Source organism: Bubalus kerabau, chromosome 12, assembly GCF_029407905.1.
Source record: "Bubalus kerabau isolate K-KA32 ecotype Philippines breed swamp buffalo chromosome 12, PCC_UOA_SB_1v2, whole genome shotgun sequence".
Classification (NCBI taxonomy): Eukaryota; Metazoa; Chordata; class Mammalia; order Artiodactyla; family Bovidae; genus Bubalus; species Bubalus kerabau.
The window spans coordinates 80,998,848-81,023,667 of NC_073635.1; the positions used below are offsets into that span (position 1 = coordinate 80,998,848).

General features: G+C 39.6%; 1 protein-coding gene across 7 annotated transcripts in view; it reads left to right on the forward strand.

The window, feature by feature from the left end:
- PCCA (propionyl-CoA carboxylase subunit alpha) overlaps positions 1–24,820 on the forward strand; it is a 363,730-nt gene that overhangs the window by 177,704 nt on the left and 161,206 nt on the right. For all 7 annotated transcript variants that reach the window (XM_055542946.1, XM_055542947.1, XM_055542949.1 and 4 more), the window contains exons 15-16: positions 3,920–3,988; positions 5,679–5,754. In XM_055542946.1, coding sequence (XP_055398921.1) covers positions 3,920–3,988; positions 5,679–5,754 — 145 coding nt within the window. The remainder of the gene's footprint in view (positions 1–3,919; positions 3,989–5,678; positions 5,755–24,820) is intronic.

Sequence of the window (24,820 nt, forward strand, 5' to 3'; positions counted from 1 at the left end):
ATGAAGAAGTTTGTGGCATCCTAAGAATGGGGAATGACTTTCCTGTATTACAATTTAATCTTTTCAATAAATCTAATTCAGCTTCCCCTATATAGTCAGATGTCAAGAAATTCCAGCACAAAATCAGCTCGTTAATTGAAATGGATTAAGGAAAACAAAATGTGCCTCATTCTATTACGTGTCAAGGACTTTAAGAAGTACATAGTATGTATACCACTTAAAAGTGATCAGTGTTCACTTTATTTATACTTCTGTATTTAATGGCTATTATTTAAATCATTTTTCTTGCATAAAAAGAACAAGGATATACCTTTTCTGTTAATCAAGGTAATAAGTGTGTATATTTGTGACATTATGTTAGCTAGTGGCTGACAAGGCTGTACCATCTGTGAATATGATTATTCTGTTTGATTACTGGTATGAAGATGGTGAAAGATTACAGGAAGAATTCTGAATTTGAAGATGTTATTGGATATATGATTTATTTCACTTTTTAAATTGTTTTTGCCCATGTGCTTTCTAAAGGGACTTGACCCTTTCCAGGCTTGGAGACTCCATGCTGTGTTCAAAGCCTGAAGGCAGAAAAAAAAATTGTAAAGATTTAACAGGCATTGTGTGACGTTAAATAGCAGATGAGAAAACAAGTATCATAGGGACATATCTAAGCATTTTTTTAATCAAAGAAAAAAAGTATTAAATAAGAATTCATAATGATTACTCGAGTTGTTAGAAGTTTTCACCATGTTGTAACAGCTAACAGGATGTCAAACATTTTGCCCTTGCAAGTTTTTGCAATTTGCAATTTTCAAACGTGAGACCTGTTGAAAGTACAAGTGATAATGGACAAACTCTACCCCCTACGGTCTTTGTCCCACCAAATCTTTCTTCAATTAATGCTGCAGCAGGAGTTTTATGTAATAACATTTGCAGTTGTGAGCCATCCATAGAAAGAAAAAACAATTAAAATGCCTTAAATGTTCTGCTTACTGCTGTTATTTGCTTGTGTGAATGTTGCATGTCAGCTAAATGGACCAAGGAATAGATAAAGTGACTGGGTGCGGGAGCGTGCACACTAGCTTTGTCTATCATTATTGCTGGGAGCAATCAACTTGATGCCAGCAGGACAGTAGATGCGTTGACAGCTGTAATTATGTATCTCCATGGTGATCACTTTTGGCCTGTCATGGCGGCCCACGAGTCCCCTCCCTTGGAAGCATTTAATCAGATTGGGCTGTCACTTGTCAGGTAGACATGGCGGGCTGGGAGTTGTGCTGAGGGGGAGAGGTGAATCGAGAATGAAGGGTGGGACTCGGCTGGCAGTTTCACAGGGTTCACTGTGTGAAGAAAGATGTTTAAATTATGCCTGAGGTTTCCGAACAGGGGTTTGAGACTCACACACAGGTGCTTGGGCATTGGTGGTGATGGTGGGTTTTCTTCCTTTCTGCCTTAAACCCCATCAGTTTTAACTCAGGAGATCCTTTGCAGCACTTACCTTTTTTGGTCACAAGAATACCTACTTCAGAGTTAACTTATGGTTTGTGCTTTTCACATTCTGTAAGTCTCCTGTTTGCTTATGTGGCAAAGGTGAAGAGTTTCTTCTTATCTTTGATCACTATATTTTGTAAATGTGTTATTTTCAGACCACAGTTTTGTTCTGCTCAGAAATTTGGTGTCAGTTCCACTTGACTCTGTTCCTAAAGGTTTTAGTGCAAAAGCTAAAATGTATTTTTGGTATAAGCTTTGTTTAATGGAGACTTAATTTGAATTTTAATTCATTATTAGAACACTTTTTAAAAAAGCTGACTATCACTTGGAAAAAGGCTGCATAAACAGTAAATTATAAATCAGAGTTTTCATGTTTTGTTACAGTTTTAAATTGGAAATGCCAATTTGCTTTGTAAAGATATTTGTTGATTATATGTAATACATCTTTATTTTACCATATATATTTTTAAATGGAAATGATGTAACTTCTGTGATAATAATTTTAGCAAATAACAAAGACACAGTTGTATCTAAGAGCCCTAGGTAACTTAACTTTTAGGATGGTGTTATTCAAGGTAACTAAAAATTTAGGTTATGAACTATAGACGAATGTAATAAATGCTCTTTATTGTCTATTATTTTACCAGTGGATTGAACATCAAAGTTCCACACTAGTTTTGTAGCAGTTGATATAGTAAATGGTAGCATATGTTTAAAGTCAAAAGTTTTAATACTTGCACCAGTCTCAATTTTAAACACAGCTTTAGCAAGCATGCTATGATTTTAAATAATGCATACTGGTAAAATCATCTCCTTAACATTTTGCTACTAAAATTTAAAAAATGCAAGTTCCGAGATGTCTTTTCTGTTATGTAACTTGATCCACCAGTTGTCACTTTGGAGCCATTTAAATGTGGCCAGTAGGCAGATTATGATATTATTGCTTTTACAGCTGCCCTATTAATTCTTTCCTAGTTTTTATAAATACTGTGAATTTCATAGAGCTTCAACTTATGCCCTGAAGTGTGTTTTCAGAAAATAAGAAAGCCAAATATATGTTTTTAGTGTGCTGAATGACTTTCCTTTAGAATGAAGCTTTTTCTATATGAATGTGAATGCAAATATAAATATCTATATTTTTGCATGACACTTTTACAAGTATATACAAAAAAGCACTCTGGGTATGTGCTAATGTTATCTTCCTAAACCTTACAAAGAAGATAACAGTAGTATGATTTTTTTTTTTTAAGAGAATGAAACCATGGCTTATCTTTTGATGTCACCGTTTAATAAAGCCATCATCGAACTCTCATGTGGTTATCCTAGACAAGAGGGTCTACATGTGGTCCCTTGATAATTGCCTAAATTAAAATATTAAAGGCCTAACAGCCGCTGTGTTGACCTTTTTCTGCCTTGCTGCAGACAGATGAGCGGCTGTTTATTAGGCAGGCTTCTTCCCACAGGTGAAGAGCTCCGTGAATTTGCCTCTTCTCTTCCCACCCCTTAACCATGTTGGGCATCAAAGTCCTGCTGTTCTAGCAGCTTCCATTAAATCCTTCTATCCTCAAGACCCCTAGGACATGTTTGACTGTCTCGACTGTTTTGATTAGCTTTTAAATACTTCAGATTCCAAAACTTCAGCACAATAATTTAATAAATATTTCATCCTCAGCAACTGCTCATTTGAAAGTTTTACATGGCTAACCTTTGTGCCTTACTGCTGTCATCAAACAGGGAGATGAAAACAAGACTCAGCGATGTACTAACTAACTTGTTGGCTGGTTAACAGCAATCAGCTTCTTCAAAAGAATATTTTGAACTTGTGCTTTTTTTCCCCCCTCCCATGAAAATGGCAAAATCAGAACTCTAATTGGGGCTGTGTCCTTACAAAGCAAAGCCGTGAGAAAAGCTGTGTAAACATTAAATTCTCAGGGGACTGACAGTAACAGAAAAAAAAAAAAAAAAAAGCATTTTACAGTTGAGAGGGTGAGGCAGAAAAGGAAAGTGTTACGGAGATGAAAGCCACAGGACCAGCGTTCCTATGGAGCTAATGAACAGAGCTCCGAGTCCTGATGCGTGGCCTGGCTGGGGACCGCACTGGAATGCCTGGCAGACTCATGCTCTGTTTCAGCTGGAAGGCATCCTCAAATTGCTCCAAACACATCCCACTATAGTGCTGTAGAAAGGTTGTTTTTTTTGCTCTTCCTTAGTTTCTTCCTTTAGTGGGTTAACAAAAATATATACACTGAACTGTGTAATAACAGATAAAGATAATTTGATCTCTCTTTATTTTTAAGGTTGTTTTTCTACTTCCTGGAAGCAGAAATATTATTTGAGATTAAAATTATCCACCTGCCTCATGGAAATTAAATTTGTTGTTAGAAAAATAGCTTCACCCTGTGAACTCTCTTTTCTCTTCTCTTCTTTCTCCCAGGTCCGAGTTGACAGCGGCATTCAACCAGGAAGTGATATTAGCATTTATTATGATCCGATGATCTCGAAAGTTAGTTCGACTCTTAACGGTTCCTTTCAGTTTTCTTCTGAAATGACAATGGACATATATAATTAAAAAGTCTGGAATGGGGCTTTTACCTGAATCATGTGCCGTAATTAAACACATAGTTAGGGCCACCAATGGAAAAGTGAAAGCTGGGCAGCTTTTCTTTCTCTTAAGAGAAATTTCAGCATCTTGTTAGGTGCCAGCACTCCCCACTCCCCAGTCTAATCACACCGTCACCCCAAGCCCCACAGTAACAAACTTCTCTAACCAGTGGCAGCAAGCTAGCTCAGTACAGAGAGAAGGAATTACGTTGTTTCTTGACCAGTCGTGAGCATTGCCGAGATGAAAGTATGAATGACGGGGTGATATCAAGGAGTTGAGGTAATAGGCTGTGTTTGTTAAGAGGACTTTTCACCTTGTCGCTTCGGTTTTTATGAATCAGTAATTACTTACGTAGATTTAGCATAATTAAATTTTATGTGAGACTATGAGATGTCTTTTTGAAATTTGACTTTCCAGAATAAATTAACCAATCCACTTAAAATTTTAGATCTTTTAACATTTTTGAATCTTACAGAATGTAAAATTCTGATGCTAGTGGTTGAAACTGGATTTTATTTAGAATATATATATATTTTTTTTTCTAAAGTGATAGACCTGTGTTGAAACCCCTGTTTCTTTCTTCTTTTTTTTTTTTTTGACCTTGCTGCTCAGTTTGTGGGATCTTAGTTCTCCAACCAGGGATTGAACCCAAGACGTGGCAGTGAGCGCACTGGGTTCCAACCTCTGGGCCATGAGGGAATTCCCAACCTGGTTTCTTAAGATGGTTTTTTTTTTCTTCCAAGTGTGCTTTTTCATGTAGTTGTAGTAAACGACCCATTTTTTCATTTTTCTTTTTTCACTTAAGTTTTTACAGTGATATTGTTAAAATGAACTTTAGGTGTTTTGTTAGAGAAACACTTTAATTAAAATAAAAAATACATAAAATATTATAGATACATGGTTTCACTTTTAGATAAATTACATTGCTATTCAGAAAAAGGACCTGAAAATTAATTTCAACCTGGTTTGATATTGAAGCTAATTAAATGTACCAAAAACTTGCAAACTACAGATTGTCTCATATAATAACCAGAAAATTATTTTATGAATATTTAAGTTCATGTTGCCAATTTGTATAAGGTCTAGAGCACATAAACAGGCCCCGAATCATACAGAACAGTAAGATTTTCTGTTTTTCTAACACAGGAACCCTTTGCCTCTGTGCTCTATTATTTGTTAAATTAGCTATTCAGGGTGTCAAACTTGAAGGGAGAGAAAAAACAAATCTTGGCTAATCCTCCACTATTCCAGATGTTTATATTCATCCCATCCTAAATGTTGACAATTTTGATAGCTTTCCTTTCAAATTTTTTTATGCTTGTTTTTGTTACATTTTGGTTTACCTCAAGTAACTCTTTTCTGTGATAGTGAAATCTAGGAGAAAAGTCTGAAATAGCTGGTTTCTGATATTTGTTTAGTTGAAAAAATCTTAATTGACATAGTTTGTACTAACAACTGAATGAATTAAATTTCAAAATATATTCTGGAAATGTGTTATGAAATATTTTAACTTTTACTAGGATGAGATGTTTGACTTATGAGTAGATTGATCTCTACCTGTCCATATAAACGTTTGTTTGCTTGCTTTTAGCTCATCACGTATGGTTCTGATAGAACAGAAGCACTAAAGAGAATGGAAGATGCCCTGGATAATTATGTTATTCGAGGTAAAAACAAACACTCGAGGTTATGTTATTATACCTGGAGTCTCGTTCTGGAAAACAGCACGAAGGTTTATCAAGTAGAGAATTCAACAGAACATTTGCTTACTACGTGTTTAAGTAGAAGTAAGAAAAGCTTGGATTAAGCTGACATACTAATTAAGAATAGGTATTTCATTTTCTGTAGCAATCCTATACTTTACATCTATATCTGAAATGAACTTATTTGCTTGAACTTTTCATTTATGACCTCTCCTGGATGAACATTTAGTACTCTTCATTCTGGACTCGCTTGTTGTCAGGTGCAGTTCAACAGCCAGTTTCGTCTGTTTCTGATTTTGTTTATTTGTTTGCATTGTTTTGAAGTATGAAACTTAAAAATGTATGCAGATTAAAATATTGTGACCTGTATTTGACTACTAGAAGAGTAGAGGGAATAGCTCTTTGTTTCTCTGAATTAGAGCAAATTGTAAAATATTTTCTAGCAAATGCCATTCTCTTACCTCATGTACATATAGAATGTGTAACCAAGTGTGATCCTGCAAGGCTTCAGGGTGTGTGGTGATAATGGTATTAGGAGCAGCCATTAAATTTAAATAATTAAAGTTATACGTATTCCCCTTAAGGAGTAAATTGCAGTATAAATTTTATTAGCAACTTTCATTAGTAATGAAAAGATCATTTTAGTTTAGCCTAACATAAATTATCATCGACTTCAGAATAATGGACTTTCATATCAAATTTAAAGTGTGAAATATGAGTTCACTTTGAATTATGAATAAATTGTGTGTATCTAAGAACATCCTTCATCTTCTCTAGCATTCTGCTTCATCTTATCTAGCATTCTGCTATAGTAACACTGGTCTTCCCTAGTGGTTCAGTCAGTAAAGAGTCTGCTTGCAATGCGGGCGACCCAGATTCAATCCCTGGGTTGGGAAGATCCCCTGCAGAAGGAAATGGCAACCCACTCCAGTATTCTTACCTGGAGAATTCCATGGACAGAAGGGCCTGGTGGGCTGCTGTCCATGGGGCCACAAAGAGTGGTAAGAACGTCCATGAGAAAAACTGGCTGTACAGTTTGGCTCTTTTCTGGTGATTCACTATATATAGCAGTGAGGCTGGGAGGCTGAATTTTGGAGGTGGTGGGATGGTGATGGAGTATGACGGTGGGGAGTACACAGTCTCCCTCAAGCCCATGTGTAGCTTTCATACAATCTCATAAAACCTCCATCAGAGTGGACACAGCCTGTTGGTCATAAGTCTTGACAAGTGACTGCAACTTCTTATGAATTAGAGAAAGTGCTCCGTTCTCTGGGTGTCTCCAGCCCTGAGACGCGGAGCCCAGCTTAGCAGTGGAGCAGGTCAAACCCTTACTTTGCCCCTTGACCAAGTGCCTTTGTGCAGTGAACAGTCTGGACAGCTGTCCAGTAGCAGCCCAGGACAATGTAGTGACTCTGTTTTTACACATCCACTTTGCCCTGCTAATTCTCACCCGTTGGAAGATAAGTCGTGCAGCCATCACTCATGCTCATGTTTTCTCTTCCAGCTTTTCTCTTGTTATAGCAGGAGGACTGTCTTCCCTCCCTTCCCTTTTACTGTCACCCTCTTTTCTTCCCATTTGTTAGCTAGTAAGTGACAGTGATTGTATCTAATCTCATGTACTGGTGATTCACCTCCATCTGTAGAAAAAAAGCTCCACAGTGAACCTAGATGTGATTGTTAACAGTGCCATCAATATTCAGAGCTTCTAAGAATTTGAAAAATTCCCTTCACATTCTTTCTAGCTATTTCCCTAGCTCCTTTTTAGCCCAAATGGTGTAGTGTTTGCTGGTTTTGTAACTCTGCTGTGTTCTACCATAAGCAGCAGATGCATATTTTCTCTGTACATTGGTTAAGTCAGCCTTGGGAGATCTGTTGTGCTACAGAAGTAATATTGCTGCAAAATTATTCTAGTGCATGTTTGAGACACACATCCAGTTTGGGTGTGTGCATGTATTTGTATGTGTTTAACTATACATAATGAAGTGAAAGTCCCTCAGTCGTGTCCAGCTCTTTGCGACCCAATGGACTATACAGTCCATGGAATTTTCCAGGCCAGAATACTGGAATGGGTAACCATTCCCTTCTCCAGGGGATCTTCCCAACCCAGGGATTGAGCCCAGGTCTCCCACATTGCAGGTGGATTCTTTACCAGCTGAGCCACAAGGGAAGTGATACATAGACATAATCAAGGTACTTGGCAAGATTATTCCCAGAGGACTTTACAGTTGAATCTCATGGACAGAGGAGCCCGGTAGGCTACAGTCCATGGGGTCACAAAGAGTCAGACACGACTGAGCAACTTCACTTTCACTTTCTCTATATTCCCCCTGACACCCGCATTCCTGCTCCATAATTGCATTTTTATTGTGGTTGTTAAATTATTGTTGTTGTTTTAGGTGCTAAGTCATGAGACCCCATGGGGACTTTGCAACCCCATGGACTATTGCCTGCCAGGCTCCTCTGTCCACGGAATTTCCCAAGCAAGAATACTGGAATGGGTTACCATTTCCTTCTCCAAGGAATCTTTCTGACCCAGGGATTGAACCTGTATCTTCTGCATTGGCTGGCGGATTCTTTAAGATAGTGGTTAATTTCACTTGAGTTCAGTTCAGTTGCTCATGGCATCATGTCTAACTGTTTGTGACCCCATGGACTGCAGCATGCCAGGCCTCCCTGTCCATCACCAACTCCCAGAGTTCACCCGAACCCATGTCCACTGAGTGGGTGATGCCATCCAACCATCTCATCCTCTGTCGTCCCCTTCTCCTCCTGCCCTCAATCTTTCCCAGCATCAGGGTCTTTTCCTGTGAGTCAGCTCTTTGCATCAGGTGGCCAAAGTATTGGAGTTTCAGCTTCAACATCAGTCCTTCCAATGTGCACCCAGGACTGATCTCCTTTAGGATGGACTGGTTGGATCTCTTTGCAGTCCAAGGGACTCTCAAGAGTCTTCTCCAACACCCACAGTTCAAAATCATCAATTCTTTGGTGCCCAGCTAACTCTCACATCCATTCATGACTACTGGAAAAACCATGGCCTTGACTAGATGGACCTTTTTTGGCAGAGTAATTTAGGTTTCATTATAATGAGCTTGAATGGTAAATTCATGAAGTCAACATAGTCTGAGTAAGAATATTTTGTCGTATCACATCTCTATTGAACTTTGATACTGTAAAACAGTGGCATGGCACATGGGCAGTTTGTCAAAATATTAAACTAGTATTGGTCGCACGTAAGTTTTTTTTCCATTACGGTTGTCTTCTGAAAGGAATATTCTTTTATATTTACAGAATACATTTTCATGTTTAATTGTTCAGTTAATTTATTGTTTGACTGAGCTGAGTTTTAATTGCTGTGCACGGGCTATTTCTAGTTGCCAGTGAGCAGGGCCTACTCTAACTCTGGCGCAGGGGCTTCTCATTTGGTGGCTTTTCCTTGTTTCAGAGCACATGCGCTAGACCACGTGGGCTTCTGTGGCTGTGGTGAACAGGCTTAGTTGCCCCATGGCATGTGGAATCTTTCCAGACCAGAGATTGAACCCCTGTCCACTGCATTGGCAGGCAGATTCTTGGCCACTGAACCACCAGGGAAGTCCTTCATGTTTTATTTTTAAATGAACATGTTTTCCACTAATTTGCTTCCTGTACTGTATATGCGGGCATGCAAGTTACTATATTTTTAAACTAAGTGACTTAAATACACAGTAGACTACTGCTATTCTTGAAGTTTATAAATGTACCACGTGTAAAGCAAAATATATTTTATTATGCAGATACATTTTTCCAGGCTTCGTCTGAAATTTCTACCTTTGATTCACTGCGATAGAATAGAAAGAAATCAGACCGGCTTGGATTCCTACCGTGTCCTCGATACCGTTTAGTAACCATGCAAATTTTGTGTCTCTGAATCTCACAGTCTACATTTAAGGAATGGGGTGTGAGTCTCTGCCTTATGAACTGGTGAGGAGGACTCAGTGGCGTTAGGTACGTGGACGGTATCGGCACGGTGCTGGCTTGCGGATTTCAGGAACTTTAGTTCCCATCTTCTTTTCTTCCTCTTCTCATTACAATTGTAAAACCACAGGTTTAGAAACTGTATGCCATCAATCATTATCAGTCCGTTGGTGTTGTGTGAACTGTATTAAACTATTAGTAAGGCATATTGAAAGCCCATGGAGGCCATTCCTGGTACTGTGTGCTGAGTCACATGCTTTCATTGCACCGTGTTCTTCTTCTTTTTCAAAGCATTTACCGTAACTGTAATTAAAGTACTGGTTCTGCAGTTAATTGCTGTTGGATTTTCCCGAGAGTATTAGGCACACGAGGGCACTGGTGGTGTTTTTATCTTGTTTCTTGTGTATTACTAGTGCTAAGCAGTTCCTGACACATGGTAGGTGATTAATAAATATTTGTTCACTGAGTGAAGGAATGAGAGAGAGAGAGATACTGTCTGTATTTCAATGAGTTTCTAGTATACTTTGATGGAAAATACATAAGTGAAATGTAAATTCATAGGTGCCAAAACACTGGGAAATTAGAGGAGAAGAGGGTATCTGTCTTTTCACACCTCTCCCTTTTTGTCCTTTGAAAGTAATGTGAGTACTTTAGGACTCCTAGGGGCCTCTGTTGAGAATATTTTACTTGTGCTTCCTTAAAACGACTCCTCAGAATAGCAACATTTTAAAAAAGACCGGGAACTCACCATGCTGGAGAAGTAAAGGCTCTGGGCACACTCAGGCATGCATCCCTGAAGTGTGTAACTTGCTCTTGTCTTTTGGGAAAATAATCTAGCACTAGAAGTTAAAAGTAGGTGCCCTTTCATCTCACTGTTCCATTTTGGGGAATCTGCCCTGCAGTGTGAAAAGACTGAATTGTGAGATGCTGTTTATAAAGACACTTACGGCAGTCTTGTTTGTAGTAGCCAGAATTCTGATCAGCCTCAGTGTCTACTCAATGGACAGATCTTCACAATAAAATACTGGGCATTTGTGATAGCTGTATATATTACTAAAATAGACAAGCAGTTTGGAGAGTAATGCATAGTGCAAACATTTAGTTAAAATCTTCCTGCCCTTCAGTTATGTTTGAACGAGCATAGAGAATAATTTTATATCATATTGAAATACATATATATATATATAACTTCTTTTAGCTCAAAAGAGGGGTTTTCTTTTAATTTTAGGTATTGCCCCAGATGCTTTAATTCTAGGTATTTTTCAAACCCAGAGGAAAGGTGAATGGATAGTACTTTGCACATTGGTCCACTCTTCATCTAGATCAATGGTTAAGCCTTTCTTTGTTTGCTTTTTTCTTCATCTCTCCCTTTGTTCATCTTCTCCCTCCCCTCCCCCTGTTTGTTTCCTGAACTATTTGACAGAAAGTTGCAGGCATCCTGACACATCACTCCTAAATACTTCAGAAGGTACCTTAAGGGTAAGATTATATTTCTGCAAAACCACAGAATACCATTATCTCATCAAAGAAAACTGGCATCGGTTCATAATATCATCTAATGTACTGTCCGTATGGGAATTTCCCCAGTTGTTCCCCGCATTGTGTTTTTTACCTGTTTTTTTTTTAGCCCTAATATGGTCCATTCAAAGTTTTTATGGTTATATCTCTATTTTCTCGCCTCTTTCTATGTCATAACATTAACTCCTCAGAAGAGCCAGGGGCAATTGGCATAGAACATCTCACATTCTAGATTGGAGGTTTCAGTACTGGCCCAGGGAACATACTTGGGAAATAAGCTGGAAAGTTGGGCGTTACAGTTGGCCAGTGATGTCTACGTGTTTTGAATTGGTGACTTTCAAAGTGGCTCAGTTACTAAACATTAGGTGATTTCAGAGTGTGATTATGGAACTAGGTGGCTAAAGTGGTAGAACAGATTATTTGAGAGGTGATCCTAAGAACTGAGCTGAGATAATGTTGAATGGATCACCTGCATGGGTGGTACGACTTAGGATCAGAGGAAAGGTCAAGAGTTGGGTAATGTAAATTCTTTAGTGAATATTGCATTGTGCCAGGGATGCTGAGAGATGATGGATAATTGAGAAGCTTCACTGACCAGATAAAATGAACCTCAAGGAAATGGAAGTTTCTCCAAGGATTAGAAGAGGTGATGTTTTGGAAGCGGCAGTGAGGGTCACTGGAGAAGTGAGGTCCCTGAGGGCGTTGAGGATTTCAGGTAATGCAAGGAAGTGAGTTGGAGAAGGAAATGGCAATCCACTCCAGTATTATTCTTGCTTGGAAAATTCTACGGACAGAAGAGCCTGACAGGCTACAGTCCATGGGGTCGCAGAGTTGGACACAACTAAGCAACTGGCCACTAAGGAGGTGAGTGGAACATCCCGTGAAGATGCTGCATCTGTGGTAGACGAACCAGTCAGTGGTCTCACTGGGTGTGGGCCAGCCTGGAAAAGAGGGAGTGGGTGTCTAGGGAGGGTGGGGTTGAGTCCTCTGAGGTTCCAAGGATGAGGGATGTGCAGAGAAGTTTGCCCTCTGGGTGGTGGATGCAGAGGTCTGAGAGTAACGGCGGTGAGCACTTGGGCTCAGAAAAGTGGTCTCAAATGCATTCTGAGGGTCTGTATACTTCGTCTGATTACGTTTTGATTCCACTTTCTGTCCTCTGGCCCTGGAGCCCCATGCCAACACTTGATGTCCCGGATGAGAGCTCTCGCTTCCTGAGTGGGTTTTCCATACGTCTTCCTTACCGCACCAGTCGACTCTTTAGTGGGTTGGTGTACAAAGTACAAACCCAGAGAGCACTCCCCTGCTTTATGTCTTCCCGTTGCCTCTTTGTGGACTCTGCCGCCTCGTTTGCACCACTGTCCCTCAGGCCCCCTTTTCTCATACTTCACTCTTGTCTCAGTTTCCTGGTTTGCACCATCTTCTCCCCACTTGATGGCTTTTCATAGTTAATCCAGTCTAAGCAGTTGTAACAGAATCGAAAATACAGAGAAAGATACAGTTCAATTTCTCTCCCAGGTAACAGTTGAGAAGGGAGGTGTCAAGGGTCAGTAGGGTGACTCCAGGATCACAGCAAATGGTTCTCATTTTAGGGCCCAGAGCAGCTGCTTTTCATGCCTGTCATCCAGGCTCAGCAGGAAGATAGCAGGAGCAGGGGAATTCATGCTCACTGATTTTCAGGGCCTAACCCAGAGAGTACCCTCTATTTCTGCTACTCTCCTATTGGGGGTGAGTCTAGGTGGTCATACCTAGGTGCTAGAAAGATGGGAGATGTAGTGGATAGCAAGGTGGCCATATCCTCAGCTGAAGCATAACACTTCTCTTATTAAAGGAAGGAAGGGAAAATAGATATTGGCAGACAGCTAGAAGAAATAAGAATATATAAATGTATCTGCTGTGTTTTGGAAACACACACACACATGCAAAGCCAGGACTAGTAAGATGACATTTTTGTAGGAGGTGGCGGGACGGTCTGGTGGAAATGATTAGGGGACAGGAAATAGTACATGGGATGAAAGGGAAAGACTTCTTAGATTATACATTTTTGTATAATTCTGACCTGTAGATCCATCTTAATATTTAAAAATGAATACATAAAATCATTAATGTTCTGGGGGAAAACTCAAAGAGAAATCCAAGCAAACAGATGGACAGGATGGTATGAATCATACAACCATGCTGAAGGAGCCGGGGGAGGGAAAGTGAATCTAAATAACTTTTAATAGTATTTTTACTGGATACCCTCAAGGTAGAAATAAAATATGTCTAAACAAACACTAAGCTCTAGTTAGTAGGTTTATTTTTCTTAGTTCGTGGGTTAGCAGCTCTGAAACCAGTTGATGTATATTCTGGGATTGAGGAAATAAATATATGTATTGTGGATAAGAGGAGCCAAGTTTCTCATTGTCAGAGAAAGGAGTTACAGATGTGGGAATGGAAAAGCATGGAATGAACCCTGCAGTGCTGAGTTGGAAGTTCAGTGTGACTTCATAGTTTTTAACATAGATTGAAAAATAAATAAATACATGTTACTACATTTGTAATTGTGTGTGTGTGTGTGTGTACATACATATATATATATACACACACACACACACACACACACACACACTCTCTAACTCAGGATTTCTCAACTTTAGCATCGCTGATGTCTGGAGGAGACACGTATTTGTTGTAAAGCGGGGCTGTCCTGTCTGTGCATGGTTGGGTGTTTATCAACATCCTTGGCCTCTCCCCACTAAATTTCAGTACTATCTCCTCAGTTGTGACAATCATGGACTTCCAGACATTGCCATGTGTCCCCTGAGGGGAAAGTCTTGCCCAATGATTGAGAACTACTGTCCTGCTGAGAGGTCATAGAAGCACTGACACCCATAGCAAGGAGCACACCAGGCACCCAGATCTTGTTCTGTGAATACCGTCCTCCCATAAATGGAACCTGCACTCCTTCAAAAATGGCTGCTTTCAGAAAGAGTAGAAGATGAGCCTGAGAGATCTTATATAAGAATGTAATCAAGTGGCTCAAGAAATGAGGATATGCCAAAAAAAAAAAAAAAAAAAAGACCCAGGAACAAGCTTTCAGGGGCTTCTGTTGGCAATTCTGGAAAAACCTCAGCAAGAAAATGAATAATGCTAGGAATAGATTAAAATCCATGAAATGAAGAGTCCATGAGTTTGTATGATACAAATAGAAAAGGTGAATGAGGGTGGGGCTCACAGCTCTTCCTTATGGTAGATTTTTAACTAATAAGTGTAGAAAAATCAGTACTCGGCAAACACCAGATTGTTTGGATGAATCACCAGTGATTGATGTTAAAATTAGTGGATGAAAATATGATGAGAGACAGGTATTTGCTTAATTTATAATATCTCTTCAGATGATAACTAATTAATCAAAATGGGGAAAATAGTACCTTTAAAATGGATAAACCTTGAAACTTGCCCAAATGGTTAAAATTAATATCACTGGTAATGGAACAAATCAGGAGCCTGTGCCTCTTGGTTTGATGCACTGAAAAGTCCACATTCTTTCTGTACTATTCTGGCCAAAAATGTGTAACATGAATATAATCATGAGGAAACATCAGGCAAACCAAACTGAAAGAAAGTGTACAGTATAAGTGGCTTGTACTCTTCCAAAGTGTCAAGGTCAAGAAACACAAAAACGGATCAACTTATCTACATCAAAGCAAACTAAGGACTCATGACAATTAAATGCAGCATGTGATCCTGGATTAGTTCCTGAACCAGGAAGAAAATGTTTTCCTTTTGTAGAAAAGGTCATAAATAGGACAACTGGTGGAATTTGAATCAAGTCTGTAGATGAAATGATAATACATTGTCAGTGTTAATTTTTAGATTTGGTCATTGTACTATGATTACAGGAGAGACTGGGCTTGGTTTTAGGAGATGTGCCCTGAGATACTTAGAGGTATTTGCCTGCAGCTTAGCCTCGAATGTTTAAGAAAAGAGAAATTGTGTGTGTATACATAAAGAGAGAAACAATGAATGACAAAGCAAATAAAGGTGGCCAGATGTTAACATTGGAGAATCTGGGTAAAGGATGTATATGCTCTTTGTACTATTTTTGTGAATTTTCTGTAATTCTGAAAATATTCCAAAATGAAAGATTAAAAAAAAAATAAGTAAAGGGGAGCATATGCTGCCCTTCTCCCAAAGCTTACCTTTAAGGGATAAAAATGGAGACACATTTGCGATACGTACTATATCTCATTCATCTGACTAATTCTAAAGGATTGCGGGCTTAGAAAATTGTTTTATGAAGAACAGTAGGTAGTTTGCTGTTTAGTTTTGATAACTATTTAGTTGTTCAGATAATTTTTTTTTTTCCTGGAGCCGATGGTGAGCTTTTGTTAAGATAAAGCTTCTTTAGAAAAAGATGTAATTTGGTTAAAGTTAATTTCTGAGCCCCCATGAAATAAGCGATGGCTTTTGGCCTCTGTTTGATCCTGACAGTGTGTGTAGCTCATGTCTGGCCCGTGTTTTGGAAGCAGCAGGTAGTCAGGAGAAGCCTGCTCCTGGGGGTCCTCTCTTCTGTGGCCTGGTCATGATTTCCCATACAGATGGGACCCCGTGAACTTTGGCAGAGGTCATCCTCAATTCCCAGTCCACATCTCACAGTCATAATTTTTATGAGTATGTGATTAATAATATCGTTAAAGTTATAAAACTAAGCCTGAGGGCACCTCAGCTATCCGCTTATTGTTTGAACAGGACCAGCTTATGTAACGGCATTGTCGTAACTGGAACATGAAAAGTAAACTAAGAACAAAATGCTAACTTTCAAATATGTAGGGTATCCTTTAGCGGTTGAGTGCTTTTTATCCTTTATCTGGTCTTTTGAGCTTTTAGATTTAATAGCTTATTAGTCCCTTAATTGACTTTAGAATTAATTAATATAGAGTAGTTTTTGGAGCAATCAGTTGTGGGATCTGGATTTTGGTTGTCTGCCATTAACCCTTGTCTTGCCTTGGTCCTTAGGAAAAGATAATAGATTACTAGTAATATATGTAATATTACATAGTAATGTGTGATATTTTATTCAGAGAACATTAAAGGGAAAGTGCTCTTGTATATTAATTTTATCCCTAAAACACTATTAGCAGGGTAAAAGTCTGTGTTTTCATGCTCTATTTACTAATCAAGTAGAAAAATTTTTGAAAGTCCATGCTTCATTTGTGTGGTTGAGTGGCTCTGCTCTTTGTTGTCCAAAACATAAATTAATATTTGCTGATGTTTCCTTTGAGTTACATTTTAAAAAATCACCTCTTTTTCAACTTTGAATATGGGATTGAAGTACAACATCATTTATCCTGCAAAACTGCATGCATTTTAAATTTGGAGGTGTCATGGTCTTAAATTGATCACTGGCATCAGTAAATCATCTCATTTTTGTTCAGATTATCATTAACTGTTTCTGAAAGTTGTATTTTACTGAATACAGAACCCATTGCCAACGATTCTGGCATTGGCCTCACAGAGGGCAAGAAAATTTATACTAGCGTGAGACTATCACAGAAAAGCCAGTAAAACTTAAATACAGAATATTGTGCATATAAAGTAGACAGTATTATTTTTATTTAACTGGAGGAAGAAAGGACAAAATTGCTGAGAGACTGCCTTTCTAAGTTATTTGCTATTTACATAAAATAACTTATAAATCAAAACATTCTGAATTGTTAAAGTATTTATGTGCCTGTGCTAAGTAGCTTCAGTCGTGTTGTTCAGCCTTTGTGACCCCAAGAACGGTAGCTCTCCAGGCTCCTCTGTCCTTGAGATTCGTGTCCAGGCAAGAATACTGGAGTGGGTTGCCATTTCCTTCTTCAGGGGATCTTTCCAGGGATCTATCCCCTGTCTCTTGCATCTCCTGCACTGGCAGATGGCTTCTTTACCACTAGCGCCACCTGGGAAGCCCACTGTATATATAAGAACTCTGTATTTTAGAAATGAAGTTACGACTACACCTTGATCTTCTCACATTCATCCTTTCCAGTCCCTCCTTTAAGATCTTGTTTTTTCCAAAACTTGCTGGATTGGTCTTGCCTGTCTGTGCTTCAGTTTCTCTTCTGGATTCCTTCATGTGAATGTCCACCTGCACGATCTCTGTATTCTGATGTGTGTGCATTTAATCTGTCTGCCAGTCTGAATTCTAATGATTTAGACATTATCTATCCGTCTCACAGGCGTCTCTCATTTAACTTGCAAAATATGCATCTAGTTTTTTCCTTTCAACCTATTCCTTTCCTGTAAATGTTATTATCTGTGATGTTGCAGACTCAGAAGTTCGGGTGTTGGTGCTTGATTCACCTTCCCCATCCTTCCATTCCCCTAAACCACCAAGCCCCGTCTGCCTCCCAGACATCTCTCAAGTGTGGCTGAGAGATTTCTTTCTCCTGTCTCCTGTCTCATCTGCTCCCTAACTGTGGGCTGAGGCCTTACAATTTTCCAGCACATCTCCTGCAGTTGTCAGCTTGCTTTTTCCCAACTTCACTCTTGAACCTTCCCAATCCCTTTTGTAGCAGCACCAGAGTGATTCCCGGAATGCACAAATCTACTCATGTCTGCCTGTTTCAGCCATTCTGGTTGCTCTCAAGGTAAAGTGAATTCTTTGCTAGGCTGTGAGACCCTGAATGTTCCTGTTTGACTTCTCTGGTGCGCCAGTCCTCTTTGCTCATACCCTTTGGCCTTGGTGTCCTTCTTTTGGGTTTCCCAGATGGCGCTAGTGGTAAAGAACCAACCTGCCAGTGCAGGAGATGTGAAAGACGTGGATTCTATCCCTGAGTCAGGAAGATCCCCTGGAGGAGGGCATGGCAACCCACTCCAGTATTCTTGCCTGGAGAATCCCATGGACAGAGGAGCCTGGTGGGCTACAGGCCATGGGGTCGCACAGAGTCATCCTTCTTTTAGTCCTCTTCATAGAAATGCCTGCTGGTATTCACTTTCTACCAAAATGAAAATTCTTAAACGCTCTTAAGTTCCTCTCTAATCTTACCCATTTTTGTGTCCTTCTGTGTCTTTTTCTGTTTTCTTTCCCAGCCAGGTCTCTTCACTCTTCCTAGGACGCTGCATCTGTCATTTCCTGTACATATACATCTCGCTGGCAAGTCGTAACTCTTCTTCCAAAGTGATTTAGTTTGGTCTGTTTGTAAAACATATGACAAAGGGATTCCTTTCCTCTGTGTAGCCTGAACTCTTCCATGGTGTCTTCTGTTTTAAATTCTTGCCTACCTAGTTTGTCCTTCTAAGCATCCTAACGCTTTGCTTTTTAATAAATTGTTCTTTGTTTTTGTGTAGCAAACCATCACTTAGGGACTTCGATGGTGGTCCACTGATTAAGACTCTGCGCTTCCATTGCAGGGGGCATGGGTTTGATCCCTGGTTGGGGAACTAAGACCCCCATGGAAGTAAAAAAAAAAAAAATCACCTATAATATAGGCAAATGTCAACTTTTGCAATGATTTGTTAGCTGTATTGGTGTAATCAGAAGTTGTTATACTTTTTTATAATTCCTTGTAGAGATATACATAATTACAAAAGCCCTTCAAAACATTAGTTATTTAGTATGGACCAAGTCATTATCCACAAAACAAGGTTGAGAAAACTATGCATTTCTCCTGGGCATGTACTGTGAAAGATATTTATTAGATTACTGTCTATATGTGAAAACTTCTCCCGTGGAATAAATAAAGGAGTAGCATTAAAATTTGAATTTTGGAACTTTCTCTAAACGTTTTGAAATAGTTTGAATAGGTTGAAAATTGTATTTTATAAAATTATAGACGTGATTATCTTCTGACTCAGGAAGAGAGATGCTCAGAATTTTTCATATGTTGCTAGTCTAATATAATAAAGAGATGGATAGAAGAATGCCTGGAAAGATGTATTAAACTGTTCATGTTTGTTGGCTCAGAGATAGCAAGTCATACTGAAAAAAGGACTTTTTCTCCCCCATGTGTACCCATGCGTACAGGGTAACCTGCTGGAACAAAGTGTCTTAAATCCAGTGGTATAAATAAGATAGAAATTCATCTACTTCTTATTTAATGGTCTGGCTGGTCTGCACTGATGGGGCAAGTTAACATCCTGTGGCCATTATTCCGGGAGATACACAGACCTGTCTCTTTCCACCCCCACCTACCCCCTACACCTGCCTTGATTCTCCCCTTCATCCATATTGCCAAAGCCGAGTTCCTGCAGTATCAAGGAGCCCATGGGAAAAGGAAGGAAACGAAGATCAAGCAGTTCTTTTTTTCATGTAAGTGAGACTGCACTTGGATACATTTCTTTAACTTAGACTCTTTTTTTCCTTGGAATTAGTCTGTCTAGCTGTAACATAGATGAGAAAATGGAGTCTGTCTAGGTGGTCTTTTGTTTAGTTAGCATTCTACTGTGGAAAGATAAAATGTAAAATTACGGGAATCCTGCAGTCTGTCACAAGATACTACCGTATTTAAAATTTTATTTGATATGTATTCAGTTCAGTTCAGTTGAGTCCGTCAGTCCTGTCAGACTCTTTGCAACCCCATGAATCGCAGCACGCCAGGCCTCCCTGTCTATCACCAACTCCCGAAGTTCACTCAGATTCACGTCCATAGAGTTGGTGATGCCATCCAACCATCTCATCCTCTGTCATCCCCTTCTCCTGCTCCCAATCCTTCCCAGCATCAGGGTCTTTTCAAGTGAGTCAACTCTTCACATGAGGTGGCCAAAGTAGTGGAGTTTCAGCTTTAGCATCATTCCTTCCAAAGAAATCCCAGGGCTGATCTCCTTTAGAATGGACTGGTTGGATCTCCTTGCAGTCCAAGGGACTCTCAAGAGTCTTCTCCAACACCACAGTTCAAAGCATAAATTCTTCGGCGCTCAGCCTTCTTCACAGTCCAACTCTCACATCCATACATGACCACTGGAAAAACCATAGCCTTGACCAGACGGACCTTTGTTGGCAAAGTTATGTCTCTGCTTTTGAATATGCTATCTAGGTTGGTCATAACTTTTCTTCCAAGGAGTAAGCGTCTTTTAATTTCATGGCTGCGGTCACCATCTGCAGTGATTTTGGAGCCTAAAAAAATAAAGTCTGACGCTGTTTCCCCATCTATTTGCCATGAAGTGATGGGACCAGATGCCATGATCTTCGTTTTCTGAATGTTGAGCTTTAAGCCAACTTTTTCACTCTCCTCTTTCACTTTCATCAAGAGGCTTTTGAGTTCCTCTTCACTTTCTGCCATAAGGGTGGTGTCATCTGCATATCTGAAGTTATTGATGTTTCTCCCTGCAATCGTAGTTCTAGCTTGTGCTTCTTCCAGCTCAGCATTTCTCATGATGTATTCTGCATAGAAGTTAAATAAGCAGGGTGACAATAGACAGCCTTGACGTACTCCTTTTCCTATTTGGAACCAGTCTATTGTTCCATGTCCAGTTCTAATTTTTGCTTCCTGACCTGCATACAGATTTCTCAAGAGGCAGGTCAGGTGGTCTGGTATTCCCATCTCTTTAAGAATTTTCCACAGTTTATTGTGATCCACAAGGTCAAAGGCTTTGGCATAGTCAATAAAGCAGAAATAGATGTTTTTCTGGAATTCTCTTGCTTTTTCGATGATCCAGCAGATGTTGGCAATTTGATCTCTGGTTCCTCTGCCTTTTCTAAAACCAGCTTGAACATCTGGAAGTTCACGGTTCACGTATTGCTGGAGCCTGGCTTGGAGAATTTTGAGCATTACTTTACTAGTGTGTGAGATGAGTGCAATTGTGCGGTAGTTTGAGCATTCTTTGGCATTGCCCTTCTTTGGGATTGGAATGAAAACTGACCTTTTCCAGTCCTGTGGCCACTGCTGAGTTTTCCAAATTTGCTGGCATATTGAGTGCAGCACTTTCACAGCATCATCTTTCAGGATTTGGAATAGCTCCACTGGAAATCCATCCCCTCCACTAGCTTTGTTCGTAGTGATGCTCTCTAAGGCCCACTTGACTTCACATTCCAGGATGTCTGCTCTAGGTGAGTGATCACACCATTGTGATTATCTTGGTCATGAAGATCTTTTTTGTACAGTTCTTCTGTGTATTCTTGCCACCTCTTCTTACTATCTTCTGCCTCTGTTAGGTCCATACCATTTCTGTCCTTTATCGAGCCCATCTTTACATGAGATGTTCCCTTGGTATCTCTAATTTTCTTCAAGAGATCTCTAGTCTTTCCCATTCTGTTGTTTTCCTCCATTTCTTTGCATTGATTGCTGAGAAAGGCTTTCTTATCTCTCCTTGCTATTCCTTAGAACTCTGCATTCAGATGTTTATATCTTTCTTTTTCTCCTTTACTTTTCACTTCTCTTCTTTTCACAGCTATTTGTAAGGCCTCCCCAGACAGCCATTTTGCTTTTTTGCATTTCTTTTCCATGGGGATGGTCTTGATCCCTGTCTCCTGTACAATGTCATGAACCTCCATCCATAGTTCATCAGGCACTTTATCTATCAGATCTAGTCCCTTAAATCTATTTCTCACTTCTCTGTATAATCATAAGGGATTTGATTTAGGTCATACCTGAATGGTCTAGTGGTTTTACCCACTTTCTTCAATTTAAGTGTGAATTTAGCAATAAGGAGTTCATGATCTGAGCCACAGTCAGCTCCCGGTCTTGTTTTTGCTGATTGTATAGAGCTTCTCCATCTTTGGCTGCAAAGAATATAATCAGTCTGATTTCGGTGTTGACCATCTGGTGATGTCCATGTGTAGAGTCTTCTCTTGTGTTGTTGGAAGAGGATGTTTGCTATCACCAGTGTGTTCTCTTGACAAAACTCTTATTAGCCTTTGCCCTGCTTCATTCCATATTCCAAGGCCAAATTTGCCTGTTACTCCAGGTATTTCTTGACTTCCTACTTTTGCATTCCAGTCCTCTATAATGAAAAGGACATCTTTTGTGGGTGTTAGTTCTAAAAGATCTTGTAGGTCTTCATAGAACCGTTCAACTTCAGCTTCTTCAGCGTTATTGGTTGGGGCATACGCTTGGATTACTGTGATATTGAATGGTTTGCCTTGGAAACAAACAGAGATCATTCTGTCGTTTTTGAGATTGCTTTGAAGTACTGCATTTTGGACTCTCTTGTTGACCATGATGGCTACTCCATTTCTTCTAAGGGATTCCTGCCCACAGTAGTAGATATAATGGTCATCTGAGTTAAATTCACCCATTTCAGTCCATTTTAGTTCGCTGATTCCTAGAATGTCGACGTTCACTCTTGCCATCTCCTGTTTGACCACTTCCAATTTGCCTTGATTCATGGACCCAATATTCCAGGTTTCTATGCAATATTGCTCTTTATAGCATCGGACCTTGCTTCTATCACCAGTCACATCCACAATTGAACTGTGGAAAATTCTGAAAGAAATGCAAATAACCTGACCATCTGACCTGCCTCTTGAGAAACCTATATTTAGGTCAGGAACCAACAGTTAGAACTGGACATGGAACAACAGCCTGGTCCCAAATAGGAAAAGCAGTACGTCAAGGCTGTATATTGTCTCCCTGCTTATTTGACTTATATGCAGAGTACATCATGAGAAACGCTGGGCTGGAAGAAGCACAAGCTGGAATCAAGATTGCTGGGAGAAATATCAGTAACCTGATATGCAGATGACACCACCCTTATGGCAGAAAGTGAAGAGGAACTGAAGAGTCTCTTGATGAAAGTGAAAGAGGAGAGTGAAAAAGTTGACTTAAAGCTCAATGTTCAGAAAACGAAGATCATGGCATCTGGTCCCATCACTTCATGGCAAATAGATGGGGAAACAGTGGAAACAGTGTCAGACTTTATTTTTTTGGGCTCCAAAATCACTGCAGATGTTGACTGCAGCCATGAAATTAAAAGACGCTTACTCCTTGGAAGAAAAGTTATGACCAACCTAGATAGCATATTCAAAAGCAGAGACATTACTTTGCCAACCAAGGTCCGTCTAGTCAAGGCTATGGTTTTTCCAGTGGTCATGTATGGATGTGAGAGTTGGACTGTGAAGAAGGCTGAGCGCCGAAGAATTGATGCTTTTGAACTGTGGTGTTGGAGAAGACTCTTGAGAGTCCCTAGGACTGCAAGGAGATCCAACCAGTCCATCCTAAAGGAGATCAGTCCTGGGTGTTCATTGGAAGGAATGATGCTAAAGCTGAAACTCCACTACTTTGGCCACCTCATGTGAAGAGTTGACTCCTTGGAAGAGACCCTGATGCTGGAAGGGATTGGGGGTTGGAGGAGAAGGGGACGACAGAGGATGAGATGGCTGGATGGCATCACCGACTCGATGGACATGAGTCTGAGTGAACTCCGGGAGTTGGTGATGGACAGGGAGGCCTGGCGTGCTGGGATTCATGAGGTTTCGAAGAGTCGAACATGACTGAGCAACTGAACTGAACCATTATTATTTATAGTGTACTAAACGTTTGTTGAATGATTTAGTCACTTTGAATCACAGTTTTCTTATTTGTGTCTTCTTTTTCGTGCTCATTTTCTTGTTCTATCACTGGTTGCTAAAAGTTCCCCCAAAACATATAGCATAGAGTTTACTTTCATTTTCCTTCCTGTGATATCTGACTCCTGCATGAGTATTAGGTGTGGAGAAATTGCTAATAGGTATAGATTAATTTGCTTGGAACAACATTGTTAACACTTGTTAGCAGATATGGGCAAATTTTTGGTAAAGGGCCAGAGAAGAAATATCTTAGACTTTGTGGGTAGCATGGTCTCCGTTGCAGCCACTAGGCTCTACTTTTGAAGCATGAAGACGACCCTTTATAAACACTGCTGTGTTTCAGTAAAACCTTATTTACCATCTGAACCGCAGGCCGTAGTTTCCTGATCTTGCTTATAGGATGAGCACACCCTCCGCGTAGAATTAGATATGAGCTTAGGTTTGTGGAGCTTCCATTCTTACAGAAAATGAACTAGAAGGTAGTAGGTCAGTGCTGTTCAGCGTCTGTCTGTTGTTTATTAATTACATGTTGTCTTCTGCTCTATATTTATTATCATATAGAAGGATAATAATGAGCACAATAATAGTCTTGAGTGCCCTAGATTGTGGTAAACATTATTTCATTTGTACCTCATGACAGTGATACTAAATAGATTTATTATTTATCACCATTTCACAAATGAGGACATTAAAACTTTGAGAGTTTAAATAGCTTACTCAGAGTGAGAGGTCAATCAGGTACTTGAACCTGAGCGATTCTTTGCCTACTTTGTAATTATTGTATAGGGAGGGGTTCTCTAAGGCTTGAATAGCCAGAACAGAATCAGGCTTTCTAGGTTTGTTACGAAGCATAGTAGTACAAATTGGAACTATACATCTAATTCTACCTGGAGGGTGTGCTAATGACTGAATCATTAAAGAATTGAAAGGAATTAGCAAATCTCTCTGTTTACTTCAACTGTGTAATATACTCCAATTGCCCTTTTAGTGGACGCCTGATCTAATACCTGCTTTCCCTAATAGCTGGTTTTAAGATGCCTCTTTGCTCTACCTTTTATTCCTATTTAATATTTTTGTAATATACCTCCTTCATAA